Below are 21,868 nucleotides of genomic sequence, written 5' to 3'. Positions count from 1 at the left end.
ACATATAGAAGCAACTAACTGGCCTTGCAGTCCTCGAATTCCTCACTTGCTCCTTGGACTTCAATGCCAGTGACCAAAAGCATATGTCATTGTCCAGGGCACCTTCTGGTTGGGGACCGCTTGCTCAAACCTCAGCTCTGTCCTCAGCAGCAGCAGGGAAGCCTGACTGGGCAAAGGGAAGGAGACAAGACATACGAACATTGTGTACCCTAGAACTCAGCATGGTCTGTCCACTCACACACCTAAGTGTGTTACTCCATCTCTCCTCTTGTTCCTCACTGTGTTTTAAGTTGATTTAGTAAACCATGTGATTTAAGTATTTCAGTTTGGCCTGTTAACTTTTCTATGCTGTGACCTCCAGCATGGCTTGTCTGGTGATATAGTTGGGGCCTGTCATTGCATTAAGGTAATTTGCCACGTGGCAGGCACAGACACCAAAACCCAGACACTGATGTGACCAACGCAGGGTGCTGGATGCTAACTCTTGATCCTCTGGCACTGGTAACCCCAGAAAACCTTGTATAGCTGCTGCTACTGTTACCAAAACAGGAAGTCCAGCTGCTTGCTGTTCAGAAGCCAATAAAGAGGCGAGCTTGGTGGAAAGGAAACTTTGCTTTATCCTGGACGACAGCAACCAGTGGGAGGGCAGACTCCTGTCCAAAGGCTGACTCTGTCTCCCACTGACAATCAGTGGGCAAGAGATTTTATAGACGGAGGGAGGGGGCTACATGCAGAAACAGCACAGTCAGCTCTGATAGTCATCTTGAAATTGGTCATGCAGTGGTCTGAGCAGCATCACTTTGATTGTTTTAAGTACAGTTAATCTTCACTTCCAGGGTTGGTTTCTTCCCATTTCCTTGAGGCCAATTCTTGGAATTGTGGCAGCTTATGTCATTGCTACAGTCTGGTCATCATGTAGTTAACATCTTCCACCTGGTGAGGGTTTCAGTATGTCTAAGACAGCTCAGAGGATCTGGCTCAGAATATTATCTATAGTCCTTGAGAAGGAACTAAAGGTCCTTGACTATGCTTAATGACTACTATTATTTGGTCTCCTTTGACTGTTTTCCTTTGTTTCTGCATTTTCTCACTTCTCTGATTAAACTTATTCTTTGGCTAAAGATTTTCCACAGACAAAAGGCAGGCAGAGGTCATGGCAGGGAAGGACCATAGGGTCCTCTCCATTTCACTACCCTCCCAGCATGGGTCCCCTGAAATTCTTGCCTTCTGCATTGCTAGCTTAGGATTCAAGTGATGCTGGATCTGCTTTGTGGAGCCTAGCCCTGTGTTACAAGGGAGGCAAGGAAGGGCGGGATCTGACTTCTAGAGTGAGAAGCATAGGAGGTGTTGAAATGATCTGGGCAGTCAAAAAAGAATGACAAATATTCCCTACAGTTGACCTGGTCTGCCATCCTTCTCTCTGCAGATATGCAGACAGGGATAGACGGAAGGCTGGTCGCAACTATTAATCCTGGTTGTGCCTGGGAGGTGAGCTTTTACATTATTCATTGTTTTATTCCTTAGACTTGACCTTATTGTTTGGGAGGTGTGGTGTAAGGCCTAAAATTAAGGTCCACTATTATGTGCTGCCTTGACATCTGGGGAAAACTGGGATGGTCTTGAATGGCCTACTGTAAGTTCACCTCCTCGCTCTGCTCCCACAGAAATGATCCCCTAGCAAACAATCCTCCTTATCATGGGGACCAGGCGCAGTTCCTGCTGATCCCCGAATAGCGGGCTTCAGTGCCCTGCCAGCCTGCAGAATTATTCAAACAAGCCAGTCACATCCACCCATGGGAACGAGAAGCCACTTCATCCTCTTATCACTACAAAGCCTGCATCTGACAATGCCTGGCTATTCACTCTGTTGTTGAGTATAGCCACATGGAATCCTATATGACACATGGCATCCTCCCACCCCCCAGGGTTATGAGTATATGTGACTAATAAAGTGCTGTCTGTCCAGTATCAGATGTCATGTGTTCCACTATCCCCATTAACGGTTGGGCAAGAATCCCTTCCTCATCCAAGAAGTGAAGAGGAGACAATCAAAGCAGGAGGGAATATAAATCATAAATCTTTTTAAAGCACCATTTAGACAGAATAAGTCAGGATCTCAAAGGTCTTTACCCTTTGACTCAGTTCCAACAAGTTACTCTGTAGAAATATTTGCACAAGATCTCAGTGATAAAACACATAAGGATGTTCACTGCAGTATTATTTGTTATAGGGTGAAAATGGAAGCAGCCTAAGTGTCTGGTCTATCAGTAGGGAATTGAATAAATAATTCCACACAATGCAATGTGGTGAAGTCATTAAATTTGAAGTGGTATATAATTGACAATAGCTACTCAAAATATGTCAGTGTTATGAGTTAACTACATAGCAACATCTTTATTTTAATCCCCTAGCATTTCTCTATTCCCAAACTTGCTCTGCACCAACTATCTGATTTTATTGCCTAGAACTATTTGCATGAACAATGCATTTTTTAACAAATAGAAGAAAGAAAATCAAATTTTGTTAGTGCCATGAATGTATTTCTTTCCCCTAAAGAGTAAATGGATTGGCATGATTAACCCCACTTGAAGTATGAGAAAATTGAGATTGAGTAAAATTAATAACCCTGACATAAAATCACTGAGCACAGAGAAGGTATATCTTAAACATTTGTTGGATGAATGAGTAGATGATGGGTGAATGGATGGTGGATGATGAATGGATGAATGGGTGGGTGGATGGGTGGATGATGGGTGGGTATGTGGAGGGATGAATAAAGTTCCTACCTCGCATTTTTATGCACTTGTTACAAAATTTAGCTTATTAACTTAATGAGTATCTTTGGACCTGAATTTTCAAATGCAATAAGAACATATTAATAGATTTAAGGTGATATAAAAAGGCACTAGTTAATATTTCTGTAGGATTTGCTTCAGTTCCTCACATCCCAAAGATTTCGACCTGTTTCATAAACCCAGCACTTGAAGCTGCTTTGAATTTCTTATTCCGTAGGTTCCCCGGAAGGTGGCAGTATGGTGTAAGGACTAAGTACTCTAAGTTCAAATAGGATTCAACCATCATCCTCATCATAATCAATAAAATAATATTAATAACAAGGGATCTTATTTGCACCCTGCCATGATCCAAGTACAGTGTTCATTGTTTTCCAAGCATAAATGTATATTTAAATGTTTACAGTAAAATGGATTAAGACCTAAATGTAAGGCCAGAAACTATTAAACTCTTAGAGGAAAACAGAGGCAGAACACTCTATGACATAAATCACAGCAAGATCCTTTCTGACCCACCTCCTACAGAAATGGAAATAAAAACAAAAATAAACAAATGGGACCTAATGAAACTCCAAAGCTTTTGCACAGCAAAGGAAACCATAAACAAGACCAAAAGACAGCCCTCAGAATGGGAGAAAATATTTGCAAATGAAGCAACTGACAAAGGATTAATCTCCAAAATTTACAAGCAGCTCATGCAGCTCAATATCAAAAAAACAAACAACCCAATCCAAAAATGGGCAGAAGACCTAAATAGACATTTCTCCAAAGAAGATATACAGACTGCCAACAAACACATGAAAGAATGCTCAACATCATTAATCATTAGAGAAATGCAAATCAAACCTACAATGAGATATCATCTCACACCAGTCAGAATGGCCATCATCAAAAAATCTAGAAACAATAAATGCTGGAGAGGGTGTGGAGAAAAGGGAACACTCTTGCACTGCTGGTGGGAATGTGAATTGGTTCAGCCACTATGGAGAACAGTATGCAGGTTCCTTAAAAAACTACAAATAGAACTATCATATGACCCAGCAATCCCACTACTGGGCATATACCCTGCGAAAACCAAAATTCAAAAAGAGTCATGTACCACAATGTTCATTGCAGCTCTATTTACAATAGCCCAGAGATGGAAACAACCTAAGTGCCCATCATCGGATGAATGGATAAAGAAGATGTGGCACATATATACAATGGAATATTACTCAGCCATAAAAAGAAACGAAATTGAGCTATTTGTAATGAGGTGGATAGACCTAGAGTCTGTCATACAGGGTGAAGTAAGTCAGAAAGAGAGAGACAAATACCATATGCTAACACATATATATGGAATTTAAGGGAAAAAAATGTCATGAAGAACCTAGGGGTAAGACAGGAATAAAGACACAGACCTACTGGAGAACGGACTTGAGGATATGGGGAGGGAGAAGGGTGAGCTGTGACAGGGAGAGAGAGAGTCATGGACATATACACATTAACAAACGTAGTAAGGTAGATAGCTAGTGGGAAGCAGCCGCATGGCACAGGGATATTGGCTCGGTGCTTTGTGACAGCCTGGAGGGGTGGGATAGGGAGGGTGGGAGGGAGGGAGACGCAAGAGGGAAGACATATGGGAACATATGTATATGTATCACTGATTCACTTTGTTATGAAGCAGAAACTAACACACCATTGTAAAGCAATTATACCCCAATAAAGATGTTAAAAAAATAATAATAAAATATATTTTCATGGAACTGGTTCTAAGGAGTACTGGTACTCTAAGTACTGGTTTCTAAGGAAATGGGGCCAGGGGAGGTACTAACATCATCCTCTACAGCAACACGTAACATGAATTAAGCCTGAGTGACATCATAATCCTTGAGACTGTAAAGAATTAAGAATTACGTGTGAGCTGCTCACCCCTGGCTTTATCATGTGGTGATGCAACATGGTCTATGGGAAATCATTATTTTGAACACTTTAAAATGAAGAAGAAGTGACATTCATATTCTGTATAGCAACTTTTGAGGCAGTGGATAAACATAACCAGACAAAGTTTTGAGCACTGTAGTGAACACTCCTGGTGCTCTGTCCAGATCCCATTCATCACTTTGCCTGTCAAGTTATGTAAACACCCTACCCCCAGAGGCAGCCCATAACCAACGACTGACTAAAACAGGGGGATGAAAGGCTTTGCCTCAAGATGGATCATCTCCATGGTACCCACTCCAGAGCTCCCCCCCTGGAATTAGCTGGGACAACCCATATCCTCCCTAAAATAATCATGTGCATTCCAACCCCTTCTCCCCCTGCCCCCAATAAACCATGTACATCCCAACAATTACCCCCCAACAAATTATCTGCATGCTAACTGTTCCCCCCAACATATCATGTGCAGTCTAACTGTTACCCTCCAGAAAAATCATTTGCATGCCAACACTTACTCCTCCAACAAATTATGTCATCCCAACCCTTACTAACCCAACAAACCATGTGATCACAACCCTGCCTCTCAGACAAATCAAGTACATCGAAACCCTTACAAAAGCATGTGCATTCCCCAACAAAGCATGTGCATCTTAATTCCTACCTCAAGATCTGCTAAAAGGAGACTGGCCTAAGATAACATCATAAAGGAATGTCTATCAATTAGTAGAAGTTACTTTTGGAGCTATTGTGAAGGTTTCCTGGGAGGAAATATCTCTTCTGGGTCTGGGAGTTGGAAGGGGAGCTAGAGTTAGAGAGAGAAAGGAAATTTCAGGTAGAGGGAACAGCGTGTGCAAAAACAAGACTCCATGAGAATGGGGATTTTTGTCTGTTCACTATTTTATCCCTTGGACCAAGAATGGAGCAGTGCCCTCTGGGGTGAGGCTGGAGATTGAACCTGGACTGAGATATGTAGATGCCCAGAGATTCCCATTGCTGAGAGCTCCTGGCCCCCACCATCAGGAGACCTCTCAGGAGCTAGTCAGTGACTTGAAACAGCCGATAACTACTCTAAGGGTTACAACAATGAATAAACAAAAATCCTTGCCCTACAGATCTGGCACTGCAGTAGTGGAGAGAGACAGTAAACAAAATAAATAAAGTAAATAAGCAAACTGTTTTGTATATTAGAAGGTGGTGGGTACAATGAATAAAAATAATTGGGCAATGGGGATAGGGTGTGTGTGTGTGTGTGTGTGTGTGTGTGTGTGTGTGATTTTAGACAGGGCAGTCAGGGAAGGCCTCACTGACAAGGGGACACTTAACCAATAACTTGAAATGAGGAAGTGAGCCATATGTTTACCTGAAGGTATCTGAGGAAAAGCATTTAGATACAGGGAACAGCAAAGGCAAAGGCCCAGAGGCAGGAGAGTGCCTGTCATCTTCAAGGAAAGACAAAGAGCCAGTGTGGTCAAAGCAGAAAAAGTGAGGGAGAGTCTGGGAGGAGGTGAGGGCAAGGATGTGACAGGGGCAGATCATGCAGGGCCCTACAGGCCACAGTGAGGAATTGGACTTTTACTTGAGTGAGGTGGGAATCACATGGACTCTCAGCAGAGGAGGATCAGGATCCGACATGGATTTAACAGGATGACATTACCTCTGACCTCAGTAAAGTCTTGTTAAACATCACAACCTGGTTGAGATGAGCCAGGAGGAAGCAGAAAGAGTTTCTGAGTCTAGGGCATGAATGTCAGGGCTAGGAACCAGCACAAGACAGTGACCTCATGGAGGTCAAAAGTAGCAAAGACAGCTACCTGGCAGTAAGGTGAAAGGTCTGGCATGGATGGATGGATGGATGGATTGGGGATGGACAGAAAGATAGGTGGGTGAGTGGATGGATGGAAAGGTAAGTGGGTGGGTGGGTGGATGGATGGATGGATGAATGGATGGATGGATGGATGGAGAGAAAAGGCATCTGTAAGGTGGACCTGCAGGAAATGCTAAAAAAAATACTGAGACAATTTTAGAGGGTCTGGTTTTCAGCAAGAAAGTCCCTGGAGTTTTATGCTGTAATAACTTGGTTATAAAAAGCTATTATAGGGGCTTCCTTGGTGGCGCAGTGGTTAAGAATCCGCCTTCCAATGCAGGGGACATGGGTTTGAGCCCTGGTCCAGGAAGATCCCACATGCCATGGAGCAACTAAGCTCGTGTGCCACAACTACTGAGCCTGCGCTCTAGAGCCTGTGAGCCACAACTACTGAGCCCACACACCACAACTACTGAAGCCCATGCATCTAGAGCCCGTGCTCCACAACAAGAGAAGCCACCACATCAGGAAGCCCGGGCACCACAACGAAGAGTAGCCTCTGCTCACCGCAACTAGAGAAAGCCCACGTGCGGCAACGAAGACCCAATGCAGCCAAAAATAATTATTTTTTAAAAAAAAAGCTATTATAATCTCATCTTATCACAGGTAAAACGCTAGGGATATTTGGTTTGTACTTGTGTGTTCTACTGAGGAATGTAAGGGTGGTAGAGAGCCAGCAATGGCTTCTGGTTCTCTTTGGGGTTCCTTTAATAAATACTTCATTATCATACTGTTGGTAGACCAGAGAACAATACCGTGCAGATCTGGGTTCTCAGACTTGAGCATGCATCAGAATCACCTGGAGAACCTGTTAAACGCAACTTGCTGGGCCCCACTCCAGACCTTCTGGTTCATCAAATCTGGGGCAGAGCCTGAGAATCTGAATTTCTAAGTTCCCAGATGATGCTGATGTTGCTGGTCCAGAGACCATACCTTGAGAACTAGCGATGTAGAGAAACATGGACATTGAAACAGAGACTTTGATAGCTCTGTGTTGAAAGCAATTTTGAACATTCTGAATGTAAAGAAGTTTCCAAAATATCTTAACTAACTTATTTTCCGCTTCTGTTTTCCTTTTCATATATAAGAAAGAGTGATATGTTGTAAAAGTTTTTTCCAAATAAATCTACAACAGCTTGTTCAATAAGGATAACATAAAAATTCTAAATAAGAAGGCATTGTGTCATAGTTTGTTAGGTTTGGTGGTACCTAAAATACGGGCGTACCTTAAAATTAATGATGCCTTAGGTTTGGTTACATACGGAATGCATAGAGAGGGGAGATGTTAACTCTACCTTGGGGTAGGGAAAGGGGCAGAGTAGGGCTCTGGGGGATCTACCTTGGGGGTCAAGGAAGGACATACAAAAGAATGCACACATGGAGGACTTGGCCAGGGGCAGAGCAGTGGAGGAAAAAGGGAAATTCCTGGTGGAGGGGACCACACGGAGGCTGGACAATGCCTGAGCAAGTACTCAGGGCAGATGAGGAGCCGGAGGGAGAGGGGTGGGAGATGAGGCTGGTGAGGTGGACTGGGGCCAGAGTGAATATGATTTATGTGCCTATGAAGCACATTTAGCCTGCAAAGTATCTGTGGGGCTGTGAGGCAGGTGTGTGCAGGGCTCAGATTCTTGTTTCAGAAAGCTTTCCTGGATGAAAGGTAGAGCATGGGATGTAAAGACAACCGTTTAGGAGACTGTTGAAGTTATCCCATATCAGAGATGCCTTAGGGACAGAAAAGTTGAATAATTTCCCCAAAGTCACACGGCTAATAAGTGCCCAAGCCAAGACTTGAAAGTAGGCAGTCTGGCTCTAGAGCCAGGACTCTGCAATAGCATTGGCCTGACCACTAGGGGGCACTGCCTGTCTTTCTTGATCGACTCTTGCCTCCAACTCTCACCCCCTTCCCCCTCCCCCCTCCCCAGAGGACCACTAGGAAGAAACAACAGGAAGACCCAGTACATGGCTGCTGGGCCAGTGGGATGTTGAGAGCCCAACAGTCTTACTTTGTAGGACTCATGACCATGTCCATCCCAATAACTGGCTAATTCCACCATGCTCCAACCACCCAAGGAGGTCCTTGTTCATCTTCTCTCATTCACACACTACTCTCCACCTCTCTCTGGAGTTGACTATACTTGGTGCCTCCACTTCTTCACCTCCCATTTTATCCTCAATCTATTTCATTCTGGTTTCCATCATCATCACCATCACCATCACCACCTTCCCCACTATTATCACCACCACCATCACCTCCACTCCCATGATCTCTGCCACCACCTTCACTGTTTTCACCACCATCACCATCACCATAACCACCACCTTTATCACCACCAGAACCACCAGTACAATTGTCCCCACTGCCACCGTCATCTCCACCACCACCTCTGCTATCTTCACCAGCACCATCACCACCACCTCCACCATCTTCATTACCACCATCATCCTCACCACTGGAACTACTCTTAGAATAGAACAACCTCCTTACTGCTCTGTCCTGTGAATATTCTTCAGTCTTAATTCATTTTGGTCTCTTTCCTTGGTCTTCCATGACACCATACTCTACTCATTTCCCCCACATCTGTCTGACCACTCTTGCCCTCTCTCGTCTATTAGCTGCTCCTCCACTCCCTGATTTTATTTATTTTTTATATAAATGTATTTATTTATTTATGGCTGGGTTGGGTCTTCATTGCTGCACGTGGGATTTCTCTAGTTGCGGTGAGCGGGCTTCTCATTGCAGTGGCTTCTCTTGTTGCGGAGCACGGGCCCTAGGTGCGCGGGCTTCAGTAGTTCTGGTGCGCGGGCTCAGTAGTTGTGGCGCATGAGCTTAGTTGCTCCACAGCATGTGGGATCTTCCCGGACCAGGGCTCAAACCCATGTCCCCTACACTGACAGGTGGATTCTTAACCACTGTGCCACCAGGGAAATCCCTCCACTCCCTGATTTTAAATTACTTACTCAGAACTCTATTCTCACTCTATAATCTATCTCTAAATGATTTAATCCATTATCATGGCTATAACTACCATCTATTGGCTGGGGGTGGGAGGGAAAAGACCTCTTTTTTGTGATCTAGATTACATATACAATGTATATTGAAATCACAATACCTCAACATCAACTTACCCCAAACTTAATTTTATCTCTCCCCCAAAACCTACTTTTCCTCCAATGTTCCCTTTCTCTGTAGTTCTATATAGAAAATATTGTGTTAATTTTGTTCACTGCTATATCCCTAGAAAGTAGCACAGATCTTGTCACTCAATAAGATTTGTCTTAATAAATATTTGTTGAGAGAGGTAATGACTCCCAAATCCTGCAATTGGTCTAGATAGCTCCAAATGACCAAATAATACATCATCTTCTACCAGACTTTGAGACTCCAGTCAGATCTGGTGAGTGCCATATTTTGAGGGGGAAGGGGGATCACAGATTTGTAAAAAATGACACTTTCAGAAACTTTAGATAACGATAGAGATACTGTAAATTCTGGCTTAGCCACCTCCAAACCACAGGGTTATTTAAAGTTTATTTTGATCCCGCAGTCACTTCCTGCTCCTCAGACAATGCTCTGTAATTAAAGGGCATTCCTTTTCTAGGGACAATTGATTCTGTAATCCCAAAGGTGATCAACAATAGCTAGAAAAATCTACTACCAAGGAAACATCTGAAAACAAGTGAAGAAAAGGTAAAGAAAATGAAAAGCAGAACCATGGGTCTGATGGTGAAAGATGGAAGAAGTTCACTTCTCTGTTAGTGGTTTCCTATGTCAGCTGACCATGTCAGGTCTCATGAGATTTCCTTGAGATAGGAAAAGTGGTTGAGAGGGAGCACAGTAGGGAGCTTTGAGTGCTGACTGGCAAGGGTTACCTGCACACAGGAATGCAAGGGTCATCGCTTCTTCCAGGTATGTGTAACCTTAACCTACCCCATATCAGGGGCTACTTGGTTCAACAATTAGCTGTCTTTCCCTTCTCCTCTTTCTTCTGCTCTGCTTTGAACACTCTCCTTTCACCCTTGGGTTATGGTTTCCTTCCTCACCACCCTCTTCAAACTACGCTCTCAAATATCCCTAAAATTGTCCTTACGGTCAAATCCAATGAGCTGTTCATCTCCCTCTTCACAGGTCTTGTTTTGTAACTGATATTCTCTCCTCCTTGATAACTTCTGTGACCTAGCACTGCCCTGATTTTCCTCTGCCTCTCTTGCTATTCTTTCTTTCTCCTCCTTTTGCCTTTTCCTGAATACTAATAATAATAACCAAAATTTTCAAGCACTCACTATGCACCTTGCATATTAATCCATTTAATTCTCATAATGGGCTCATAAGGTGGGTACTAATATTATTTCCATCTTATAGATGAGAAAACTGGAGCACAGAGAGGTTATGTTACTCGTCCAAGGTCACACAGATTGTAGATGGCAGAACCAGGATTTGAATCCAAGCCTCCTGGCTTCAGATCTTTGTTAATATGCCTTTGGGTTTTTTCCTTCTCTTTTTCTACTCTCTCTCCCTAGAGGAATCTTAAGATCCCATGGCTTCAACAACCACATCTGTGCAGGTAGCTCTCCAACTCTGAAATCCCTTCCATTCTCTGGCTCCAGATCAAATAACAATATCAATAGCTACAATATCAACCAAAGCTAACATATGTTGAGCACCTGGTATCAGGCTAAGATGTTCTATATTCATTATCGCACAGTACCTCCACATTACAGATGTAAAATGGCATCACAGAAATGGTGCTCAAAACCTCACACTTATTTAGTTGCAGAGGCAGGTAATAGATCATAAAGTCTATCAAAATAATATAAGCTACTTGAAGGCAAAGGTCCCCTCACTTTTGCAGCCTGTTCTGCAACATCTTACATATAAGAGGTATCCAGTATATATCTGTGGAGTCAAATTTAAGTGAGAGAGCGTGCAATTTTTTATATATCAATTATGCCTCAGTAAAGCTAAAAAACTCTTTTAATGAGAGAAGCTCAAAAAAGATGTTTCCTGCTTTGGGGCAACTGCAGGCAGAGTCCTGGAAACTTCTGAGATGGATTATTTGTGAATTTCAGTTATCCATGACCTCTCTGACCACATCACTAGATGGAACAGACAGTGTAGTAGAATGAGTATCAGGTGAAGAATTTAAAAATAGAATTCTAGTGCAAATAAAATGATAATAGAGGCAGCTAACATTTATGGAGTGATTTCAGCCAGACATTGTGCTTTACACAATTCCCTCATTTATGTCATCACTCCAACCCCAGGAGGCAGGCAATGCTATCACCCTGTTTCATATATGGAAACTTAGAGTAGTTAAGCAACCTGCTCCAATTTGCACGACTGGTGTCTGAGGTACTTGACCCCTGGGGACCTCTTTTCTCATTAACAAAAAGAGTCAGCTGATGATTTCTAAAGCCTCTTAGAATTCTGGGATTCTGGCATGCCAATGACTCTTCGAGAGCTCTAACTTAAGACTCATGCCTGTATTATTGAGCACAGGATTGCTGGCTGGGCTGGAAGGACACCTTGAAGACTAGCCTTGAGGAAATGTGATGGTACCCAGACTGCCTGAGTTTTAGGAACCAGGAAGTACTTTTCAGCCATATGTTTTACTAGCTGCCTCTGCAAGCTATAGTCATCATTGGGGCAGCTGTAATGTTAGTGTAGCTGCTGCAAATTAATCATCATACAAAGTAGGAAAAAGGGAAATTTAAATGTATTAAGAAATATTCCAGGATCCTGCCATTAAGCGGTTCACATCCCAGCTGAGAATATATTCATTGGACCACTGGAAATATTCAAAATGCTCCATGAAAGCAGTTGCATAAGTAATTGATCACGGGACAGACCTGGCAATTTAGAATAAGAGCCTGGGAGGAGGAGTAACAGCCCCCACCAAAGATGTCAACATCCCCTGAAACGTGTGGATATGTTACCTCACATATACAGGGGAGGTAAAAATTCTCCTCTACCCTCTTATGGTCTCTAGCTGGGAATAAGAATTAAATTGACATAAGATAGATTAATAGGAGAGAAGCATAAACATTTAATTAAATTTGAACATGTACATGGGAGCCTTCACAAGAAAATGAAGACCCAAAGAAGTGACCAGAGCACAAAGTTTTGTACCTTTTAGACAAAGAAATGATAAATGTGTGAGGAAACAAGACAGACAAAGGGATTGGGGCTAGATGCAATAAATTGTGAGGAAGTGACTAGGAGATACAGAGGAGGGGAAAGTATTGGAAGATAGTGTTATTTTAGTAAGTTTGTTTGTACAGATCTGTTTCAAGGTCCATTCACAGTCTCTGGGAGTAAAGATGCTCTTCTCATCCTGGTACAGGGAGGGCACCTTTCTTGTGGGAAATTATGGCCAGTTTTTAGGTAGAAAAGGGTAGATCATAAAGCTCGTCCTGCATCTTCTGCCTCTCAATTGCCTCCAGCTCAAAATAATGAATATGCCAAAGTGGAATATTTTGGAGTGGCATGTCCTGAACCCCATCACATGGTCAAAGGGACTTTGCAGATGTGCTAAAGATCTTGAGATGAGCAGATTATCCTGGATTATACTGGTGGGTCCAATATAATCACAAGGGTCCTCATCAGAGAGAGACAAGAGACCAGAAAGGAGAGACGTTGCTATGCCACTGGCTTTGAAGATGGACCAAGAGGCCGTGAGCCAAGGAAGGTGGGCAGCCTCTAAAAGCTGCAAAAAGCAAGGAGATGGATTCTCCCCTAGAGCTTCCAAATCAGCCCTACTAACACCTTGATTTTAGCCCAATGAGAGTGATTTTTGACAGAATTGAATTTTCTACGCAATTGTAAGGGAATATATTTCTGTTTTTTTAAGCCACTAAATTCAGTTTTTGGGTTTTTTTTTTTTTTTTTTTTTTTTTTTTTTTTTTTTTTTTTTTTTTTGCGGTACACGGGCCTCTCACTGTTGTGGCCTCTCCCGTTGCGGAGCACAGGCTCCGGACGTGCAGGCTCAGTGGCCATAGCTCATGGGCCCAGCTGCTCCACGGCATGTGGGATCCTCCCGACTTGGGGCATGAACCCGTGTCCCCTGCATCAGCAGGTGGACTCTCAACCACTGCGCCACCAGGGAAGCCCCCATTTATTTATTTTTGTTTTTATTTCCATTTCTCTAGGAGGTGGGTCAAAAAGAATCTTGCTGTGATTGATGTCATAGAGTGTTCTGCCTATGCTTTTCTCTAAGAGTTTGATAGTGTCTGGCCTTACATTTAGGTCTTTAATCCAATTTGAGTTTATTTTTGTGTATGGTGTTAAGGAGTAATGATGAAAAAACTGAAAGTGATATTAAGAAAACACTCCCATTTACCATTGCAACAAAAAGAATAAAGTACCTAGGAATAAACCTCCTGAAGGAGACAAAAGACCTGTATGCAGAAAATTATAAGACACTGATGAAAGGAATTAAAGATGATACAAAGAGATGGAGAGATATACCATGTTCTTGGATTGGAAGAATCAACATTGTGAAAATAACTCTACTACCCAAAGCAATCTACAGACTCAGTGCAATCCCTATCAAACTACCACTGGCATTTTTCACAGAACTAGAACAAAAAATTTCACAATTTGTATGGAAACACAAAAAGACCCTGAATAGCCAAAGCAATCTTGAGAGAAAAACAGAGCTGGAGGAATCAGGCTCCCTGACTTCAGACTACACTACAAAGCCACAGTAATCAAGAGAGTATGGTACAGGCACAAAAACAGAAATATAGATCAATGGAACAGGAGAGAAAGCCCAGAGATAAACCCATGCACATATGGTCATCTTATCTTTGATAAAGGAGGCAAGAATATACAATGGAGAAAAGACAGCCTCTTCAATAAGTGGTGCTAGGAAAACTGGACAGCTACATGTAAAAGAATGAAATTAGAGCACCTTCTTTTTTTTTATTCCATGTGTTTTTATTTTAAAATAAAGGACAAAACATACATCATATTATTTTACATATACTTACAAATAGTTTTCTGCAGATATTATTGCTTTTATTGTTTGATTGAGTGTGAGTCATTTTTAAAAGTTCTCACATTTCTGTCCAAAGCAGTGTTTGGCTGACAGCAGTCACTCTTTCTATATATTTGAGATATTTTATGGGAATTAAAAACTTAAGAATTTATGTCATTTGAGTTCTCTTTCTCATGAATATTTTAATGATCTGATTTAGTAACCCCTTCACACTAAGATCACTCATTTTTTTAAAAAGCTATATATCAGGTTTTTCTAGTTTATAATATAAAATAATTTAGATTAGAATGTGTAAATCATTGTGTAATTTCAATATTTCCAACTATAGATTTACTATGGAAATAGCACTCATAGTCAGCTTTCTGGTTTTGTTTTTCTTTGTTTTGTTTACCATTTAAACTTTTTGTCTTATATTGGAGTATAGCCGATTAACAATGTTGTGATAGTTTCAGGTGCACAGCAAAGCGACTCAGCCATTCATAAACATGTATCCATTCTCCCCCAAACTCTCCTAGTTTATAATATAAATTCAACTAAAATATCATTAAAACAAACAGAAGCCATAATTTGGTGGCTCAGAAAAAAATAATTTTGAAGTTGAAGTTAATAAATGCCAAACATAAACTTTTCCCTGCTAAAAATAACACTAGAGACAGTACAAAGAATATTATAGGATGATGGCTGAATGACTTTTAAGCTTTTAAAAGAGTCTCAGTGATGCAATTTTAGTTATATTGGAAAGTATTTTTATTCTTTATAAACCAGTTATTATTCCTTATGTCTAAATTTCTGGTTGAGAGAAGAAAACATTTGTATATGTCTCCAAACTGGGTCATTTCTATATTTTGCAATTCTCTGTTTTAAAAAATTGCAATTAAAAGGAAAAGTCAGAAGTATAATCTGAAGAGCAGGAAAGATTAAATATTTAATGCTGTTCCCTAGAGTTTTTCTTCCCAAATTGTCCCTCCAGTTCATAATTCTTTCATAAGGATTTTGAATGTTCATATGTTTATTATTAAACATTATTTCAGGGGACAGTAATTTAATTACTATCATGAGTATAATTTTTCAATATACTATTTTTCATTTCAGAATCTTTTGCAAAGCATTGTTTAAAACGGTGCATGCAAACGAAATCTGCAAACTCCTTAGCAACTAGATGCTCTCAAAATTACTTCCAAAAACCAAAATCTGCCAGTAGATATTTGCTAAAAATTAATTTTTCTAGTATTCACCTTCTAAAGTCGTTAGAAAGCTGAAGTATGTTCATGTACCTAAAATGTTTAGAACAATGCCTGGCATGTGGTAAGAGCTCAATTCCTCTTGGATATTGTGGAGGCTGCCCTTAGAACTTTGCCCAATTTCCCCCACCCAGGATATCCTCTCCCCAAGACATGAGTCTCTCTCTTCAAGAGAAATTTCACTGATGTGCTCATAGGCAGGATGGAGGGGTGTTTTCATCACAGGGCATGCCGCATTTTAACCCAAAAATTCCCATCTCCTCCAAGTCTTGCTCCACAGACACCAGCCACCACATCTTCTGAACCTCCCCAAGGTAGCCAAGACATCCCCCCCACCCATTTCACCAGACTCTCAGCCTCGAGTCCTCCAATCCCAGTCCTTTACCAACAGGAATCAAAGTTTACCAGCTCCACCAAACTAGTCCACCCTCACCCAACCTGTCATCCAACTTGGTAAACAGACACCTTCCATGACCAGGACCCACTTTCTTTTTTTATTTTGGCTTTATTGAGGTGTAATTGACATACAAAAATATTGCACACATTTAATGCATACATCTTGATGAGTTTGGACATAAGGATACACCATACACCCATGATATCATCCCCACAATCAAGATATTAAGTATATCTATCACTTCCAAAATGTTCATTATTTGTGGAAATGTTTTTCTTTTTCTTCTTTCTTTTTTTGTAAAATGACTAACATGAGATCTATCCTTTTAGCATATTTTGAAGTATACAACACCAAGTTGTTAAACGTATTTGCTATGTTTTACAGCAGACCTCTAGAACGTATTCATCTTATATAGCAAAAACTGTATACCCATTGAAAAAGAATGCCCTGGTAACTGCCATTCTATTCTCTTCTGTGAGTTTGACTCCTTTTCATATAAGAGAAATCATACAGTATTTGTCCTTCTGTGTCTGGTTTCATTTCACTTAGAGTAATGTCCTCTAGATTCATCTATGTTGCTGTAAATGGCAAGACTGCCTTATTTTTTAAGGTTGAATAACATTCCATTGTGTGTGTGTGTGTATATATATATATATATATATATATATATATATATATATACCACATTTTTTATCCATTCATCTGCAGGACCCACTTTCTTAGGAGGTAACCAATGTTGCAAATAAGGTTACTAGTCACTGGACCTGTGCACACTAGAAGAGCCACATTGGTTGTTCATATTGAAATGTTTCCACACCATGTGTAAATAATTGTTTCCCAGAATCAGCTCCCAGGACACTCCTGCCAGCCCAGACCCTTTCCTGGGACCCCATCGACTGCCTCACAATTCAGCAGCTGAAAGATTAACACCTGCTGCCTCAGAGAGGGTCTCCAATGTCCATTCTGATTGGTTGGTTCCTGAAACATACCAGTTGTTAAATATTTTGTATATTGTACTTGCAAGTGGCAAATTATTCTAGACATTACTATGTTATAAGAGAATGAAAAGAAGGTAAGGAGAGAACTAACAATCAGAGTGGTGTAAGATTTATTAAGGAAGGAAGAGAAAAGCCACCCATCTATCCAGCACCTTCGGGTCTTTGCAGAAGCAAGAACATGGCTGATGATACCACCAGATGTTGGGAAGGTTTGGGGAAGAAGAAAATAGCACTTTAGCAGCCACAGTAGAAGTAGCCTTCACATAGAGGCAGCCTTCATTTTTCAAAAAGGCAGAAACAATACTTCCCTTCCAAGACGTGTTTCTGGAATTTTGCCTATCCTCCATCAAGAGAAAGACTCTGGTTCTGGTCCACTTGAATCTGGGTGGACATGTGACTTTCTTGTAACCAAGAGAATATGGTGGAATGGAGCTGCATGACTTCCTGGACTGGATCTTGAGAGGAGATGTAGACTGGTTGGCCAGAACCCTCATGCTTAGAGCTCTGAAGCTGCCTGACCAAGGCTGACATGATGGGAGGAAGCCCAAACTACCCTAGGCCCTGAGACTACATGAAGCCATGTCCAGCCGGTTCCCAGATGCTCCAGCCCCATCACTGTCTAACAGCAACTGTATAGGAAGCTCCAAGCCAGAACTATTCAGCTGAGCCTTTCCCAGATTCCCAAATCATAGAAACCACAAGAGATAATAAAATGAATGTCTGCATTTTGTGATAGTTGTTATTCAGCAATAGATAACTGATACCCAGCCCTTGGAGAATATCCTAGAATCTTTCCTCAATTGTTTCATGTCTCCCTTCTGCTTCCCTGTTCCAGGACTCTGCTTTCTGCTAAGCTTGTCAGGAGTCGTGGCTCAGAAAACCAAAGGTGAGTACTTAAAGCCTGACTTTTCCATAGCCAGAGATCAGGGAGGGTGTAGACCAATAAGGCACCTGGGCCCACTCACATCCTCCAACAAGACAGAGGAAGGGGGCTACTTCTGGGAACAGAAATGGGGCAGGTTTCCTCCTGTAATTCTTTTTAAGTCATCATTTCTTCAAATTTGGGTATATTTTAAGTTATCTTTTTTTTAATTTTACTGTTATTTGTCTATTTATTTGTTTTTAGTAACCACAGCATGACCAAGGTAGAGGTAGAACAGTGAATAAAACACACCAATTCTCATGAAGTAAACATTCTGGTGGGGAGAGACAGAGCATGATGAAAATCATTTCATTCCGATCACAAGCAAGTCAACAAAAAATGAGCAAGTTCATTCCAGGTTAACTTTAATCCCTTGGCGATCTCACTAGATTCTGAATCAACAAGCCTAGGGTGGAGCCTGATATTCTACATTTCTAGCTAAAAGCTAGGGATGCATTCTGAGTTGCCAGGCTCTGCACATTTTCCCCCCATCATGTTCCCTGCCTCCACTCTGTGTGAACCCTGGACAGCTCCCAGAATTCTCCACTAGACTTAAGCTTGAGATATTTCCTCAGCCCCTGTTATTTCCATTCATTTTCAAGGGGCCTCAAATTAAGATCCTTAGTGATCTCCATCTAAATGAAGTTACACATAGTGTTACAAAGATAACATGTACCCTTATCACCATATACCTTCTGTGGTACCCTACGAATTCAAATTTTTGTAATCATAGCTGACACTTAATATGTTCCAGGCACTGCCTGAAGAACTTTATATGTATTAATTCACTTACTCCTCACATTAACCCATTTTACAGATGAGGAAGTTGAGGCACAGAGAGGGTAGGACACTTGTGCAAAGACACACGGGTAGTAAGTGGTGGAGCCAGAATCAAACGCAGTGTCCCAGGTCTTAACCAAGTCATTCCCCTTTTATATATTCTGCAATGATCTTGAGAATAACACAGTTATATTGCATTGAAATATTTGTGTTAAAATTAACTTGTTTAATGCCAACCTCAGTCCTTTATCATGCATAAGAATCACACTTTTTTCTGTAGCTTGGTATCTTTTAACTTTTTAATGTACTGACGTCTCACAAAAGGAAAAAGGTGCAGCTTCCTCAGCCTTCAGAGGCCTTTGCTCAGAGGCAAAACCAAATGATAACAGGAGAGATTTTGACTCTGGTGACATCTGACCTGCCTCTCTTCTCCTTGCAGGGACCTGTTATTCGTGTCCCCCACTTTCTTCCTGTGTCAATGCCACTCACTGTACCTGCAACCATGGATACATTTCTGAATCTAGGCAGAGATACTTCACATTCCCCTTGGAGACATGTGAAGGTAAAGGGATAATTTTCAAATCACCTAGAGGTAGATATGGAAAGAAGGCAGGATAAGGGCTTTGAGGGGGTAACAATAATATGCAATACTGAAACCTCTGCCAACTCAACCTTCACCAAGAAAGAAATTCTTCCATGAAGTCAGAAAAGTGGGCTCTTCCAGAACTTAGTTAGGTCTCAATTCTCTCCTCCATAATGTAAGGATAATAATGCTGACCTCATGATAGCAGTAAGGGGTTTGAATAAGGTAATAATAAATGTAACTATACTTCATGAATCATAAAGCATTGTGTAATTTTTTGTACAATTTTTTAAGGAGATAGATTATGTACTGAAGTCATGGCAAAGAAAGAATAAAAGCTTGGGCAGAAACTTTTTTTAATATAAAGTCTGTGGTCACCTAAGATGCAAGATGCTGCCTCAACTCAATAATTTAAATGTCCAATCCTATGGAAGAATGAACACTCTAGAGTTGAGTAAATATTAGGTTTTTCCCCTTTCCTACTTTTCAACATCCCTCCTGGTTGGAAGCCTACAGTTGGGAGTAAGGTGTATAATTGGTTTCTTTCCTCTTTCCCCACCCAACATTCTACTTTCCTTCACCCAATCTTGCAAGAGTTGTAACCTGGCAGGGAGATGAGGAAAGGGGAGCAGGGAAGTTTTTCCTTGACAATACTATTGTTGCTATTTAGTCTCTATGTTCCTGAGATATAGCACTTTCAGTCGTGACAGCTTTTGTGGGTTATTTGAGGACAATTCCCCAATCACTCCCCTGAAATTCCCCTGATAACAGCAAATTCATCCCTACACCTTACTCATCCTGGAGGAATCCTGTGTCTTCTTTAGCTTCTCCCTGATAAAGTCCATTTGCCACTCCATGTGGCCCTCTCTGAAAGAAACTAAGCAACCCCACACCCAAAACTTCTCACACATGACCCACATCTAGCTCTTGGGAGATATTCACTCACCCTTTGCCCAAGAAACTTGAGATGAGCAGGTACAGCAGATCTCTTTTCTGCCCAAGTGGCTCACTATTTAGATTTTTCAGGAGCAAACAGGCACCAATCAACTGGGTCCCCATAAAATGCAAAGACAGTGTAATTAGCTGAATGAATTCCTTAAAATCCCTCTCTTGGATTAAGCTGAAGAGAAAAGCACCCACACACACTTCTCCTCTTGGGTGGAAGTAGAGGGGCTCACAGGACAGCATCAGCTCTCTCCAAATAAATCCTTCCTCTCTTACTTACCAACTCTTTTTAAACCTCACATGAATGAAGGCTATAAAAATCACACGGCCAGATCCCAGACATCTCCTTCTTTGCAAATATAGCATCATGGCTTGTTCCTCACTTGAAATGCTCCCCTTGTGCTTTTTCTAATGGTAGACCATGAATTATCTTTCCAGTTCCTACTGATTCAATGGGCTTATTCTAATTTTCTATTTCTTCTTGGAATAATATTTATTATTTATAAGAAATCATTTATTTTCCCTAATTTTTAAATTTGTGACCATAAAGTTACATACAGCATTCTCTTATGGTTATTTTAATCACCTCCTTGAAACTGTGGTATGTTCCCCTTCTTGCTATTTTCCGTCAGGTTTTTTTTCATCAAACTTGTGTGGGTTTATCTGTCTTATTGGCCTTTTGAATTTTTTATCCTTTCTACTATGTTTTTTGTTTTCTATTTTATTGATTTCAGCTTTAATCTCTTCTTAATTTCTTTTTTCTGGGTTCTTAAAATGAGTACTTAGATGCTTTATTTTTTCACCTTTCTTTCTTAAAAATAAAGACATATAAGATTATAAATTTTCCTCTGAGTATAGGTTTAGATATATTCTACAGGATGAAGTATTCTTCTTATTGATCTGTGGATGGTTTGTAATTTCCTTTTGATGTTTTGCTACTCCAAGAATTATGTGGGAGGGTGCTTCCTCATTTCCAAAAGTTAAGATTTTTTGTACATTTTTGCATTATATATTCCTAATTTTATTAGATAATTAAAGAATCATTTCTACTTTTAAAAAATTTATTAGAATTTTTAAACTAATGGCTGAAAATCTCTACTTTATAAGTTTTTATTAGAGATATCTTTGTGGAAGCATATGATTGATTTTATGAAAGAAAGTATATATTTTATTTTCAAGGAATATAAAATTCTTTCTCTCTGCATAGGCTTCTATCTTCTATTTCAGTCTCTATTTCTCTGTGTGTGTGTGTGTGTGTGTGTGTGTGTGTGTGCGCACATGAGTGCCTTTGTCTGTCTCTCTGACTTTCTGTATATGTGTATTTATTAATTTTATTTACTCATTAATTTCCCCATATCTTTACTTCTTATCCACTAGATCTTTCCTCTGTTTGTATGTGCTTATTGATTGTGATATCCAGTTCTTCTCT

The 21,868-nt window shown here is 40.8% G+C and overlaps 1 protein-coding gene across 3 annotated transcripts in view; it reads left to right on the top strand.

Annotated features, from left to right (window-relative positions):
• Positions 1-10,375: 10,375 nt before the first annotated feature.
• Positions 10,376-21,868, top strand: part of ADGRE3 (adhesion G protein-coupled receptor E3) — a 41,695-nt gene continuing 30,202 nt past the window's right edge. Inside the window, exons 1-3 of one of the 3 annotated variants that reach the window (XM_027085009.1) lie at positions 10,376-10,483; positions 18,045-18,095; positions 19,351-19,473. In XM_027085009.1, the coding sequence (XP_026940810.1) occupies positions 10,459-10,483; positions 18,045-18,095; positions 19,351-19,473 (199 nt within the window). In that variant the 5' untranslated portion in view covers positions 10,376-10,458. The remainder of the gene's footprint in view (positions 10,484-18,044; positions 18,096-19,350; positions 19,474-21,868) is intronic. The other 2 variants (XM_027085008.1, XM_027085007.1) reach the window with 2 other exon arrangements.

This window comes from Aethalodelphis obliquidens, unplaced genomic scaffold (assembly GCF_003676395.1).
Source record: "Aethalodelphis obliquidens isolate GAN/ISIS:26980383/991018 unplaced genomic scaffold, ASM367639v1 scaffold53, whole genome shotgun sequence".
Lineage (NCBI taxonomy): Eukaryota > Metazoa > Chordata > Mammalia > Artiodactyla > Delphinidae > Aethalodelphis > Aethalodelphis obliquidens.
This window is presented reverse-complemented; position numbering and strand designations above follow the sequence as displayed.